The 13,704-nt window shown below is 58.6% G+C and overlaps 1 protein-coding gene across 1 annotated transcript in view; it reads left to right on the forward strand.

The window, feature by feature from the left end:
* The window catches only part of IKBKE (inhibitor of nuclear factor kappa B kinase subunit epsilon), a 20,510-nt gene extending 7,737 nt beyond the window's left edge, over positions 1-12,773 (forward strand). The window contains 9 exon segments of the mRNA XM_023758995.1: positions 1,271-1,572; positions 1,672-1,784; positions 3,461-3,537; positions 6,464-6,503; positions 7,206-7,307; positions 8,732-8,828; positions 9,775-9,908; positions 10,106-10,177; positions 12,007-12,773. Of these exon segments, the coding sequence (XP_023614763.1) occupies positions 1,271-1,572; positions 1,672-1,784; positions 3,461-3,537; positions 6,464-6,503; positions 7,206-7,307; positions 8,732-8,828; positions 9,775-9,908; positions 10,106-10,177; positions 12,007-12,040 (971 nt within the window). The 3' untranslated portion in view covers positions 12,041-12,773.
* The last annotated feature ends 931 nt before the right edge of the window (positions 12,774-13,704 follow it).

Below are 13,704 nucleotides of genomic sequence, written 5' to 3' on the forward strand. Positions count from 1 at the left end.
TCAGATCCCGGAAGGCATGGGCCATGGGGCAGGTGGGGATGGGGCTCCGCAGCCCAGGGAGCTGCCGGTGGCCTGAGCCTTGCCCACGGGGAGGAGACGTGGGGACAGAGGAGCAGAGGCAGTGCCAAGCATGCCCGGTGCCCCCCCCCCCCCTTATGCCCGGGCCCACGTCCGCAGGAAGGCCCGGGAGTTTCCCAGCAGCGGCTGACTCACTGCAGCCTGGCCTGCCTCCCGGCCTTGGCAGCAGCAGTGCTGATGATGGAGCAGACGGGCGGTGGCAGTGTGGGAAGACAGGGTTTGAGTCCCTGGCATGGCTGAGCCCCCTCAAACAGCGACAGCGAAGAGGGCAGCGCTCTGGCGCTGTTTGAGGGGGGCTCAGCCATGCCAGGGACTCCAAGGCACAGCAAGGGGTCCCGGGACAGCTGTGGTGCCATGCACGCAGAGGGGCCCGGAGGAGGGCGGGATGGTTGGGTAAAGGGAAACTGGAGATGGGCACAGGCAACCGCAGAGGTCTTCCTGGAAGAGGTGAGGCTTTTCAGGCCATAATGAGAGCGAATACCTCCGTTTGGAAGGTCCTGTGCCGAGACAGAGAAGGGGGATGTTTGGGGGTTTGGGGGATTTGCAGGGCGGGGGGTGCTGGTAAGTTTCCCACTGTTATGATGAAAATATCCCAGAGTGAAGTTGGAGTAGGGAGAAGGGGTGGGGAAGGGAGGAGAGAACACATGGAGGTCCCGGAGGGTCCAGTTGGCAGGTTAAACCCCAATAAAATGACCTATGGGTCTATTGTGGGATCTTGAATGGAAAGAAATGTGTAGAGGAAGCTTTTGACGTATTTGCCTGCCCACTTGCTCTGGACCCAGGAGCAAGGGGATTGGAGTGGGGGGTGCTGCACAACAGGGTGGGGACAGCCTGGTTTCTTTCCTGTGAAATAATCCGTGTGATGTTACTTCGGCACCACACAAATGGCCATACCTGAGTCATCATCGGTCACTTTAAAAGTGATACTTTCACCGGGGCAGCACGACGCTAGGATTCCAAGTCCTGGCACATGACTGGCTGGTATTCTATAAAATACAGCTTTTCCCTCGTCAATAAACTATTGGTTGTCAGGAAATACAGTATCTACTGCGAGCATGTCAAACTCGCGGGCCGCATGCCTCGTTTATTTGGCCCGTGTTAGCCTTTGCGTTTGACATGCTTGGTCTACTGGACAGAAACTTGACTCTTTTCCTTTAGTTACAAATTTTCCAAGTAAGAAGGTCTTGAACAGTTGCCTTGCATGTGGACTCGTGCATATTCATAGATTCAGCTTATTCCGATCCGCTTCAATCTTTATTCATTGCAGTGCTCAGCCATGTCACCATGTGGGTGACTAGGGGCCTCTTCAAGCTGGTTCCCCTGCCCCAACCACAAGACTCCCCCGATACCCCACAAGCCAGTGTGCTGTCCCAGGGGTGCCATGCCCCAAATGCGTCCTTCTCTGTCCTTCCCTCGAGGTTCAGCAACATGGCCGGGATGCCTGAGGTCCAGGAGCTGAAGAGGGCCGCGGAGCTGAGGTCTCAGCTGCGGACTGTGAGTGAGGCGGGGCCGGGCGCGTCAGGAGCAGAGCAGGGGGCAGAGGTCGGGCCAGGCTCCCCGCGGAGCCCTGAGCTGAGGCCTCTTTGCCTTCAGTTGGCCGAGGTCCTCTCCTTATTCTCCCACAACGTCACGGAGAAGCAGACGATCCTGAGCAGCCTGAGCTCGGAGCTGGCGAAGAGCCGGGATCAGGTACATGAGGACAGAAGGTCTGTGGGATTTCCCTTCTTGGGGGGGCGGGGGCGGGGGCGGGGCGCGCAGCTCCGGTAGCCGGTTCGGCGTCAGCCTGCTTTCTCCCTCGCCTTGGCAATGAGGCCCGGCATGGGATCATGGTGGGGATCTGGGGATAAGCAAGACCCTGCCCTGGGACTAGCCAGAGGGAGAAAAGGATCTGGGGGTTTAGAGAGAGAATTCAAAATCGTAGCAGGGGCAACAGTTCTAAGTAAGAGACGAATTTGGTTCCCTCCCCGTTCTGAGCCCTTGCTTTGCATCCGCCCCCTGGACAGGCCCTCCTACTCATCTCGTTTCACCCTCAAGGCAGCGGCACTGCCATTATGCCCTCAGGGGGGCTACTGTGCCCTGAGTTCCTGCCAGTAAGTGACAAGTGACCACCTAGGGCATCGGGCCGGGGTCACCCACCTCCAAGGCCTCGTTCCTGGGGTTCACCGGGGAGTTACAGCTTTTACAGCCTCAGTCCCCCTTGTAACAGACGCAAGGTGCCCACTCACTGTGGCCTGGCAGTGTCCCGCCCTGACCAGGGCGTCCTCCGGCCCCTGCCCGGACCTTAGCCCCACGTCCTTAATTCTGGATGTAAAACGCGCTGGGACCCGCAGGGCCCGTTGTTAGGTGTCTGGGCTGCGGGACTGACCGAAGCCGACACGAGGCTCTCTGCTCGTTTGTCCCACACGGAGCGGACGGTCCCGGGTCCTCTGGAGGGGACTGTGTCCCGTGCAGTGTGCGCGTGGGGGTCGCCTTTCTAAGATCAGAGGGCACATCCGGCCCAGCCTTTGGGAGGAAGACCGAGCTGAGGTCTTGTCCACCCCCTGTCCTTGGGAGGGCAGGCGCCGGGGACCCGGAAAGCCCTGGGGACAAGCTTGGTGCCGCCCGGATCCAGCTCCAGAAATAGCTGGGCCGGGGTCACGAGAGGAGCTGCGGGGAGGAAGTGGGGCTACACAGGCCTGAGGGTGAGGAAGACCCCCCCCAACACACACCCCCAACATCTCAAACAGAGTGTTTGTCCAGCCCGGAAAGGGGAGGGGGAGCTCATAATGACCTTGAACTGCAGGCCCAGGAAGTCACCTCCCTCGTTCCCTGGCCTCCGGGCAGGACCGAGAACATGGGGTCATGACTGTGTGAAAGGAGGGTTGTTGGCTGTGGCACTAGTTCCCTCCGTGTGCCAGGAGGCACCCCCTCTGCCCTTCCCAGGCCACCAGAGGTGTCTGCTCCGCTCCCACCGCTGCCACTCCGGACTCTCCGCTTCAGGGTCCAGGACCCTTTCCCGTCTCCTCTCAGACCTTCCCATGTAGCCAACGCCACTCGCCCGTCTGTCCTCTTGGCTGTTTCTCGCTCTCATCTTATTCAACACCGTGTGTGTGTGTGTGTGTGTGTGTGTGTGTGTGTAAGAGAGAGAGAGAGGGACAGAGAGAAGGAGAGAGAGAATAAACACGAGAACGACAGCTGGCTGGTTGGCCTCAAGGTGCCTCAGAAAGCTTAGAGACCAGAGAGTCACCCCCACTCACGGATCGCCCCCCAAAACCATGACATGAAGGCTCCTCTGCAGGCAGACAGCTCCCGCCTCGTCCCCCCACCATCGCAGCCCCTCCCTCCCCCGGTGCTCTGTGCTGTTTGATTCTTCCATCACCTGGTCCCTGTCTCTTGCCCACAGCATCCAGCAGATTCAGTGTTGCCTGGACAAGATGTACCTCATCTACAAGCAGTTCAGGAAGACCAGGATGAGGCCAGGTGAGCCGAGGGGAGAGCCACACACTCCTCTTGCGCGTACTCATGCTCTTCCTCCCTCTCCCTCCTTCCCGCCAGGTACCCAGCCCTTGTTTGATTCCTCCCGGGGTTGCTGCTGGGGGCTCACTGGCCATGCAGAGCCCGGGTGCGGCCGGTCCAAGGCTGGGCCCCTGGGTCCCTGGCCTCCAGCTGCCTGCAGACCAGCAAGAGGCAGGAAGCCTTTACACCTGAGCCTGTTGCCAGGTGGGGTCGGAGGCTTGGGTGACACGAAAGGGCTTCTCAGTGGCTGGCATCTGGCTGCCATCAAAGAGGTGGCCCTTGAAAGAGAACCCGCACCTTTGCCGGGCACCTTAGAGTTCAAGGCGTGTTTCCCTATCTGCTGTGTCTGTGGTTCACTAATAGTCGGGCTTTCCAGAAGCGGGCAGACCCAGAGAAATGCCACTCAGAGCCACTGGGCCAGGCGCTCTGCCTGCATCTCTAAGAAGCCTTCCGAAGACCCTCGGGCAGGGTAGCTCACTGAGGCTCAGTGGTCAGGCTGTTTGCCCCAGGGGACGCCATCTTGGGGCAGGGGAGGGTCCAACCCAGGGACAGTGGGGCAGGGACTGGAGGGAGCAGGGGAGGCCACGGTTGACTCTCGAGGCTGAGGAGCTGACCCCCTGGACTTGACCCTTCTCCCCCGCATGGCCAGGCTTTTCCCACAGGGCGGCTCGCAGGTCTCGGGCTTCGCTGCCAAGTCCTCGCCCTCCTGATAGTATCTCAGAGCAGGTCCCACGGGCACGGCCTGCAGGCACGTAAGGAGCCTAGAGTTCCCTAGTAGCCAACATTGAAAAGTAGAAGTAAAAGGGTGAGATTAATTTTAATAATATATCCTATCCAACCCAATATATCCAAATTGTCACTTCAGCAAGTAACCAACAAGCAACATAAACATAATTCTATCTGTTCCCAGAAGTGGGATCACTGGGTCAAATGGCAGTTCCGTATTTAATGTTTTGAGGAATCCCCATACCATTCTCCACAGTGGCTGCACCAGTCTGCATTCCCACCAGCAGTGCACGAGGGCTCCCTTTTCTCCACATCCTCACCAGCACTTGTTTGTTGATGTATTGATGGTAGCCATTCTGACAGGCAGGAGGTGATATCTCATTGTGTTTTAACTAGAAGCCCGATGCACGAAATTTGGGCAAGAGTAGGCCTTCCTTCCCCCGGCTGCCGGCACTGGCTTCCCTCTGGCACCCGGGACCCGGGCTTCCCTTTGACACCTGGGACCCGGGCTTCCCTCGCAGCCTGGCTTCGTCCAGAAGGACATCCAGAAGGACGTAGTGTAGATTTGCATCTCTCTGATGATTAGTGACGGTGAGATTTCCCACATGTCTATGGTCATCTGCGTGTCCTGTTTGGAGAAGCGTCTCTTCAGGCTCTGCTCATTTTTCAATTGGATTGTTGGGTGTGTGTGTGTGTTTCGTATTGAGTAGCATGAATTCTTTCTAAATTTTGGGCCTTAACCCCTTATTGGATTTATCACTGGCGAATTGTTCTCCCATTCACTAGGTTGTCTTTTCATTTCATTGATGGTTTCCTTTGCTGTGCAAAACCTTTTAGTTGGATGTAGTCCCACTTGTTTATTTTTTGTTGTTGTTTTTCTTGCCTGAGTAGATAGATCAGAAAAAAATATTGCTAAGAGAGATGTCAAAGGTTCTGTTTTCTTTTAGTTTTACGGCTTTGCATCTTACATCTACATCTTTAATCCATTTTGAGTTTAGTCTTGTATATGGTGTAAAAAGGTGCTCTAGTTGCATTTTTTTATACGTATCTGTCCAATTTCCCCCGCACTATTTCTTCAATAGACTATCTTTTACCCCCATTGTCTGTTCCTGCCTCCTTTGTCATATATCAATTGACCCTATAGGCTTGGTTTTCCTTCTGGGCTCTCTACTCTGTTCCACCGATCCGTCTCCCTGTTCCTATGCCAGCACCACAAGGTCCAGCTGCTTTTAATCACCTTACTTTGCAGCCTCAACAAGAGTTTCATTTCTATGGTCTTCAAGAGCCCTTTATTCAAATTGGAAAAGAAGCAGGAAAAATGCCTCTTGGGGTGTTGGAAGAGGCCATTCTGACAAATGCTCAGGAGTGAACACTAGGGCACTCTCACTGCCCTCACACCCATGCCGTGTGTCCCGTGTGGCAGACGCGGAAACGGACTGGGTGAGGTGCAATCACTTGCTTACAGCGCCCTGCCGATAGGAGGCAGGCCTGGGACGTGTGGCTTGGACTTCACAGGGGCCCAGCTGGCTGTGAGCAGTGCCCGGATGAAGAGCCCAGGAAGGGGATTCTCTACTAGGGGTGTGGAGGGGGGGTCAGCAAGGTAACCTCTGCTTCGTTTCCTCTCCAAGACGCTAATGACCCGAGGCCCATTCCCTCGAAGCCCAGGAGGGGGCAGCATCTCCCCAGTGAGAGAGCATCAGGAGGTGCCCAGGAAGTGAAAACTTCATCAGCCCTTCTGGCAAAGTGTCTGGGCAAGGAAGTGGGGTACAGGGCGGGAGGGGGGGCTGGCTTATCCAGCTCCGCTGCAGAGCCCAGCTGGCTCTCCTGCAGCTTGAATATTCGGGGATGAGGCTAACAGCCTGTAGGCATCCATCACCCTGGGTTGGGTGTTGGCCGCGGGGCCGGGGCTGACCACAAGGCCTATTCCATCCACCACTTCCCACCTGAAGTGTTCGCCTGCCCCAGGTACGCCCCTTCTTTGTCGTGGTGCAATGTCCTGGGTGCTCGGTTCACTCCTGTCCTTCCTGGCTCAGTGGGCTGGGAGCCCCAGGGAGCAGGGTTCAAGCCAAGCCGACTGCATCTTTGTGGGTGTCCCCCCCCCCAACCCTGGGGCATTCCATGTTGCTGACATAACAGGTGGCATCATTTCTGCTGTTTCCTGCAGGGCTTGGCTACAACGAGGAGCAGATCCACAAGCTGGACAAGTGAGTGGCCGGTCCCTTGGCAGGAGGGGGCGCAGGAGGGTGGGTGTCACCCGGGCGGAGCGAGTCTCTGTGCCTGACGAGAAGTGGTGAGGGGCCCGGTCACAGGCCGAGGCCTAGCAGGAGGGGGGCGGTGTGATGGTGTCTGGGGGGGTTGTCTGGAGCCAGGGCAGGGGACGGTGGCTGAGCTGGAGGGAGGCTCCTCAGAGGCGGCCGCAGGAAGCTGGACTTACTTCTGAAGACGGCTCGGCTCCTAGGGTTTCTTTCCCTGTCCCCCCGCTGGTTTTCCCCCTGCCGCTCTGGCCTCTGCCTGAGCTTCCCTTTGGGTGTCCCTCTGCCCTTCCATTTCCTGGGCCCTCTCATGCCCCAGGGGGCCCCTGATTTAATGCTTATTTGGCGACTCGCTCCCCCAGTTCTCTACCCACCCTGACCCCCGACACCGGCACACACACTTTCCACAGTCATCTCGCCTTCCCTCTGGGGACGAGCTGAGAGTCTGTGTCCCTCTGTTGTCCTGTGCTGGGTGCCAGCCCCTCTGGTCACCACGACCCCCCCCCCCCGTATCATCTCCTCCATCCTGGAGAGCCAGCCCTGCTGTGGCCGGGGGGCTGGGCGCTTAGGAGGTGGAGACCCAGGCACGCTAGGCTTGTGCTCAGGCGGCTCTGACTGCTTAGCTCGGTGCCTCGGTTTCCCTATTCTTTCCAGGGTGAATTTTAGCCATTTAGCCAAGCGGCTCCTGCAGGTGTTCCAGGAGGAGTGTGTGCAGAAGTACCGGGCGTCGCTGGTCACGCACGGCGAGCGCATGAGGTAACCATCTGGCCTCCTGAGCGCACAGACCCCAGGCCCTTCCAGGCTCGGAAGTCCTGGGCTCGGCCGACCCTGGCTGAGAAGGGGGTGGGAGTAAAGGGACAAAGGCAAAGAGATGGGTAGTTTTGTGGTCCTGGGTGGCTAGGCAGTCGCTGGGCGATTTCTACGCATCAGCTTATTAACCCCTCAGTATCTTCCCTATACAGCAGTGGTTCTCAACCTTGGCTGCACATTAGAATCACCTGGGAATCTTTTTAAAATCCCGATTTCTGGGCCGCATCTTCCGGAAATTCTGTTTCTTTGTTATGGGGTGGGGCCACAACATTAGTAACAAAGAAACAGAATTTCCGGAGGATGCGGCCCAGAAATCAGGATTTTAAAAAGATTCCCAGGTCATTCTAATGTGCAGCCAAGGTTGAGAACCACTGCTATACAGTAAGTACTATCAGGCTCAGAGAACAGTCTCTTCCTCAAATCCACACAGCTAGCAGGTAGCAGGCCCGGGACAGTACAGGGGTGTGACTGCCCCTAAAACCTGGGTTCTTCCCACGGTCCCAGGTGGTCATGTGGGAAGCCTTCCCTCTCCGGGGAGAGCACAGGTCCCCTGGGATGGGACCAGTGGCCGGGAAGCAGGGGCAGGCAGAGGCCCTTACATAGAACCCCTCTCACAGGTGCTCCCTCTCAGACCGCCCCTCCCTCCTCCCCCACCTGCACCAACGCTGGCTCCTCCGGAGAAGGGCAGGTTCCCAGGTGCGTCGGTTTGAGATCCACGGGACCTGTGGGCTGAGACGCAGGCGCCCACCCACTCTCACATTAGAATGCCAATGCCCAGCTCCCCGCCCCCGACTCTGGTTTCATTGGCCTGAAGTTGGCTTGGATAGCGGCAGCTTAAAAGCTCCTCGGGCGATTCTCATGTGTAGCCAGGACTGAGCGTCAGTCAACCACTGCTTTAACCCCTCTGCACGTGATTTCCTTTTGGGGCAACGGACAAAATGTCCTTGCTCACTCCCTGCACTTAGAGAAGCCACAGAAGAGCCTTGACCTTGAATTTCTCTGGAATGGGAGCCTCAGGAATTCCCATATGAAGCGTGGGCTGTCCTGAGCCACTCTGGCCGGGCGCTCCTCCTGCCCGGCCTGGGTGACCCTGCCCAGCGCACGGTGTTTGCAGCTCCCAGCTGGTTGCGACGGGACCCTCACCAGCCTGTCAGAGCATCAGCACTTACAGGGGGACAGGGGGACAGGGGCCAGTTGAGGGTGCACCCAGACGGGCAGAGGCAGTGGGGGAGGCACTGCCTGGACCCATGGACTCCTGCCTGCTGTCTGGAAGCCTACCCTCCGTGGCTGTGCAGTGGCCCAAACAACAGCTGGGTGTGGCCCATCAGAGCCGGCAAGCCTGGCTCTGATTTTCAATCTGCTCTCTCCAGGGTGGTGCACGAGGCCAGGAACCACCTGCGCCTGGTCGCCTGCTCCGTGGCTGCCTACAGCACCGAAGCCCAGAAGGTGCAGGAGGGCCTCAGCAAGGTGCGGGAGCTTCAGGGCGGTGGGGGGGGAGGGGGGCTGCCCAGCCAACCTGGTGCTCTGGGGGCATTCAGGCCATTCCCCTGCCTCTGGGTGAAGCTGCCCTGGACCAAGCCCAAGCATGTTGGGATGGGTGGGAGGTCTGACCCCAAAGGCGCCCTGAGGTGGGGATGGAGAAAGTGGAAGGCACTTCCTAGGATCCAGACTGAAGGTCACGGCAAGGGCAGAGCCTCCAGAACGCTGGGACATCTTCTTCCCCCTCCTCCTGCCTGGGAGGCTGCGGGCCACTCCTGAGAGGGGCCGTGTGACCGCTCCTTGACCTTCTGATCTGCGCTCTGCGAAGAGCCCAGCGCAGGCAGCTGGAGAAGCCGCCTGTTTTGCCAAAAGGAACAGAGAGGGCGGCTTCTTCTGGGAAAGGCAGCGTGGCCCCTCCCCTCCCCGCAAGGGGCTGCCTCCTCCCCCTCTCTGCAGCTCCTGGTGCAGGTGTCACTAGGGCAGTGGTTCTCAACCTTCTGGCCCTTTAAATACAGTTCCTCATGTTGTGACCCAACCATAAAATTATTTTCGTGGCTACTTCATCACTGTAATGTTGCTACTGTTATGAATCGTAATGTAAATATCTGATATGCAGGATGGTCTTAGGCGACCCCTGTGAAAGGGTCATTCGACCGCCAAAGGGGTCGCGACCCACAGGTTGAGAACCGCTGCACTAGGGGTTAGTTAGACACAGGGAGAACCTGGCCGTCAGGATCATGACATCCACGCGGACAGTGAGGGTGGCCGCGCTCCCAGGATGGGAAGGAGGGCTCGCCGGAAGGGCTCAGCTTTTGGTTGCTCTGGGGATGTGGGCTGGGGCCGATTTGTTACCCTTTTCTGGCCTTTCCCCAGCACTGCCCTCCCCACAGGTGAGCTGGCTCTTCCCTTCTGACTAGAGTGTGGTTCCCCTCAGATCCTCGACTGGCTGTCTCTCCAGCTCCTGCAGGACAGAGCAAAGGGGGCCCAGGTCCCCCCAACCCCCACGGCTCCTTATTCCAGTCCTGCACCCAAGGACCTGGGTCTCCAGCTAAAGGACCTGGGTCTCCAGTGAGTATCGAGGGATGTCCGTGTGTGTGTGTGGGGGGGGGGGGGTGAAAACTAGGGCCCGAGGGGTGTGCCGCACACCAGGCCTGGAAGGCAGGCTTTGTAAAGAGAGGCTTGGTGGCCGGCCTTCCAGGGAAGGGGTCGGTCAGGGCAACTTCGGCCTCAGGCACAGTGGCCGCTCTTGCCTCTGCCCTGGACAGCATGGAGGAGCTCTGTAAGGAGATGAAGCTGCTGGCCTCCGACCTCCAGGACAACAACTGCATCATCGAAAGGTAAGGAGTCCCACTGTGCTCGGGGAGGGCTGGGTCCTCCAGCGCCTGCACCTGCCCAGGCAGGTTTGGTGGCAGGTGGCCGGAGCTCCGGCCTGTCCACAGGTGAGTCACCATCCTCACCAGGTGGAGGCTTCCAGGCTCCACGAGAGCCTCTAGAATACAGCCCATCAGAGAGAAACATTTCATCTAATTTTAAGCAATTGCGGGATGTGCAAGGGAAGGCATTTGACCTGGAGGCTAAGACCATTCTCGGTGCAGTCAGAGACGGGCCTGGGGCATGCGGATCCGTGGCTGTGAACGTGGGCTGTGCCTGTACTTCCCCCAGCCTCGGAGTGGCGCTGCCTCATCTCCGTGTCATGCACCAGGAAACTGAGGCACGGAGCCTGGAGTCATGGCCCTGGGGGCAGGTGCTCACAGGCCGCCCAGGCTGCAGGCCCAGTGCTAGGCACTCTGCTTCGTCCCCTGAGCAGACCCCCCTCTTTGGGGACAGGGGTGCCGTAGAGGCTGCTGGGGGTGCAGCAGGCTCAGATGTTTGGATTCTGTGCACCAGTAAAATCCACACACACAAAAACTGGAGGGACCAACTTCTCATACAATAAAATCAATACATTTGAAGGGAAAACACTTCCCCATCGAGCAGCCCCGCTCCGTAAAGCACATTTTAGCACCAGAGCGGAGGCAGGACATCGCCTCAGAAACGAGGATGGCCTTGCCCTGGAGGTCAGGGGGCTGACATACATATACACACACGCAGGGAAGGCGAGGACCCCGTCATCCTGCGTATGCCTGTCACCCCCCCATCCTCCATCTGGGAGCCGGTGGCCTGGTGGGAAGACTCTGCAGAGATTCCAACAGCATTTGACTCCTGACTCTGCTCCTTCCCAACTGCGTGGATGTGACCCTGGGAGGTCCGCTCAGCTCTGAGCTTCAGTTCCTGCCTCTGTAACATAGGAATAATGAGGCCCACCTCGTGGTGTGGCCGTGGGGATTAAATAGGTGTGATCTGAAATGTGCTTGGGAGGGGGGATAGGGCATGCAGAGGGAAGGCCTCACTAAATGGTAGGTGTTCCCCCCAGACCACGCCAGTGTGGGGCGCTAGAGTTGGGCCAGGAGGCAGGGAGGCAGGGAGGCCAGGAGGCAGGGAGGCAGGGAGACCAGGAGGCAGGGAGGCAGGGAGGCAGGGAGACCAGGAGGCAGGGAGGCAGGGAGACCAGGAGGCAGGGAGGCAGGGAGGCTGGGAGGCCCAGAGGAGCTGGTGGTCGTCTCCAGAGTCTCCGAGGCCCCTTGGGTTGAGGAGGCGTCTCCCATGTCCCGTTCCAGCAAGGGGAGGATCCATCCTCTTAAATGCCCGCCAAGGGGAGAGCCGACAGCTCCTTGGAAAGCCTTTCCAACGCAGCCCGATGGGCAGGAAGTTCTAATTTTAGGGCTGACATAAATTATTCTTGCTGTGATATGCAGTCTATTTACAGATAAAATACTTTATCTTCGTGAACTTTCACTTCCTTATTCAGAGCTGTAGCCAGGAAGCCTAAAGAAGTCCTTTGAGTTCCTCTCCCTCCTAACCCCGGCTGCACTGGGTTTACCAGGAGAGCTTCGAACAATCCAGAGGCCTGGGTCTTGCCCCAGAAGCTCTGGGTGCGGCCCCGGGTGGGGATTTTATAAGCTTCCCACGGACTCTCGTGTAGTCAGGGCTGAGAACCTCAGAGTTCTCGGGGGGCAGGAGAGCTGAGCCCGGAACGCTTGGAGCTGCTGAACGCTGTTTGGCCTGGGGAGGGGTTCCCAGGCTCCTGCACTTGGTGGGAGAAGCTAATCTGCGCCTTTCATTGCAGGTTAAGTCGGGTCCAATCGGCCGCTGATGTCTGAGCTCTGTGGGTGCACAGGGCAGCCGGAAGCATTAGAATCATGGGACCCAACGCAGGACTGTCCCTGTCCCATCATCAGCCTACCTCCCTCCTGGCCGACCGCTGGGAGATGCCACAGCATTACCTTCACTGCCTGTCTGCGGGCAGCACGCAGGCCCCGGGCACCACACCGCTGTCAGGACCCACCTGACATCCTACGCGGGCTCAGGCACAGCTCCTCCGTGGCCAGGCGCGCGGGCCCCTGGCACCCACGGCTGAACATTGCGGGGTCCCCGGGAGAGAAGCTCTGACAACCTCTCTCCCCGGTTTACAGGGCGCCGCTCCTCAGGGATCAGAAGAGGAGGCCCCACGGGGGTTCCCCAGGGTGCTGGGCCACACGGCCTAATCTCAGTCTTCCTTCCTCTTGTGGTGTTTCTTGTTTCTTGTTGAACATGTAGCCCTCTCCCCTCTCCTCTGATTCCTGAGGGTCACACACTCGGCCGCAGGCAACGCAGAGTCTGATTTGCCTTCTGCTCTGGGTCTGGCTGAGCCTTAGGGTGAGAGAGTGGGTGGTGGGGGCACCACCTCCAGGGACCTTCCCCTTCTCTCTCCCTCGGAGGCACCACCAGTTCTGGGATGTCAGCCAGCTGGTCAGGAATAGCCATGCAATTAGCACAGGCCTGTAAGCCCACAGCCCCGAGGGGAGACAGGCCTGCGCCTTTAAGAAGTGCAATAAACGTGCCTTCCTTTCTGTTTCTGGGTGTCTCTCCCTGGCGGTGGGTGAGGCAGGGGGAGGCCGCAGGTGCACGGGGCATTCCAGCAGGCACGTGGGGATCCGTGAGGAGAAGGACTGGGAAATGGAGGCAGGCCTGGTCACTTCCCGATTCCTGCCTTTCCCCTAAACGGGCCCTAATTTTAGGGAAAAGCCCAAGGAAGGTGGCCTCCCATTCCTCTCTTCGCCCTCCCCCTGTCCGCTGGGAAGCTGTGTAAGGGGCCTGGAACTTGGGGAGGAAAAAAGGCCTTTTTTTAAACCTCAAATCTACCATCTACGTGCCTACCCCCTCTCCCCATCCCCCTGCCCCCGCCCACTGTTCAAAACCCAGGCTGTGCCCAAGATACTGAGCTGGAACATTGCTATGGGTCAAATGGGGCCTTTCTCGTTTTGTCCAGAAGCTAGCATGGTGCCTGGGCGAGGCCTTCAGGCTTGCGCACATTCAGTCTTTCCCCTGAGAACCTCCAGGGTCCCTTAACCAGAGCTGGACTCCCCCCTGGCTTAGGGGGGCTGGGGGGAGGGAGTACACAGGAAAGTAGCCCCAATAGGGGAGGGAAACAATTGAGAAGCCCCACACTGTGCTTCGAAGCATCAAGATGACATTATGCTCGACCCCAGATAACCCCAGAAGTCCTTCCTGCCCAGCTTCCTGGAGCCCCGCATCTGGAGGGCAGCCTGCCTGACCGAGGGCAGAAGTGGGGGAGGTGGGGGCCCCGCAGCTGCCATCTCCATGCTGCTTCTCTATGGAGGGACCGGCACCTCTACAGACCCGGGGGAGGAGGGCTTGCTGGGCTTTGCTCGCATCAGCCTAAGTGGCTTCATGCGTGCCATTTGGGCCTCCTGCCATGGGTCTTCAGCCCAGTGGGTTCAGGTTCTGAGGCTCCAGGACCCAGCTGCTCCCTCAGTGGCCCTGG

Source organism: Myotis lucifugus, unplaced genomic scaffold (genome assembly GCF_000147115.1).
Source record: "Myotis lucifugus unplaced genomic scaffold, Myoluc2.0 scaffold_145, whole genome shotgun sequence".
In the NCBI taxonomy this organism is placed as follows: Eukaryota; Metazoa; Chordata; class Mammalia; order Chiroptera; family Vespertilionidae; genus Myotis; species Myotis lucifugus.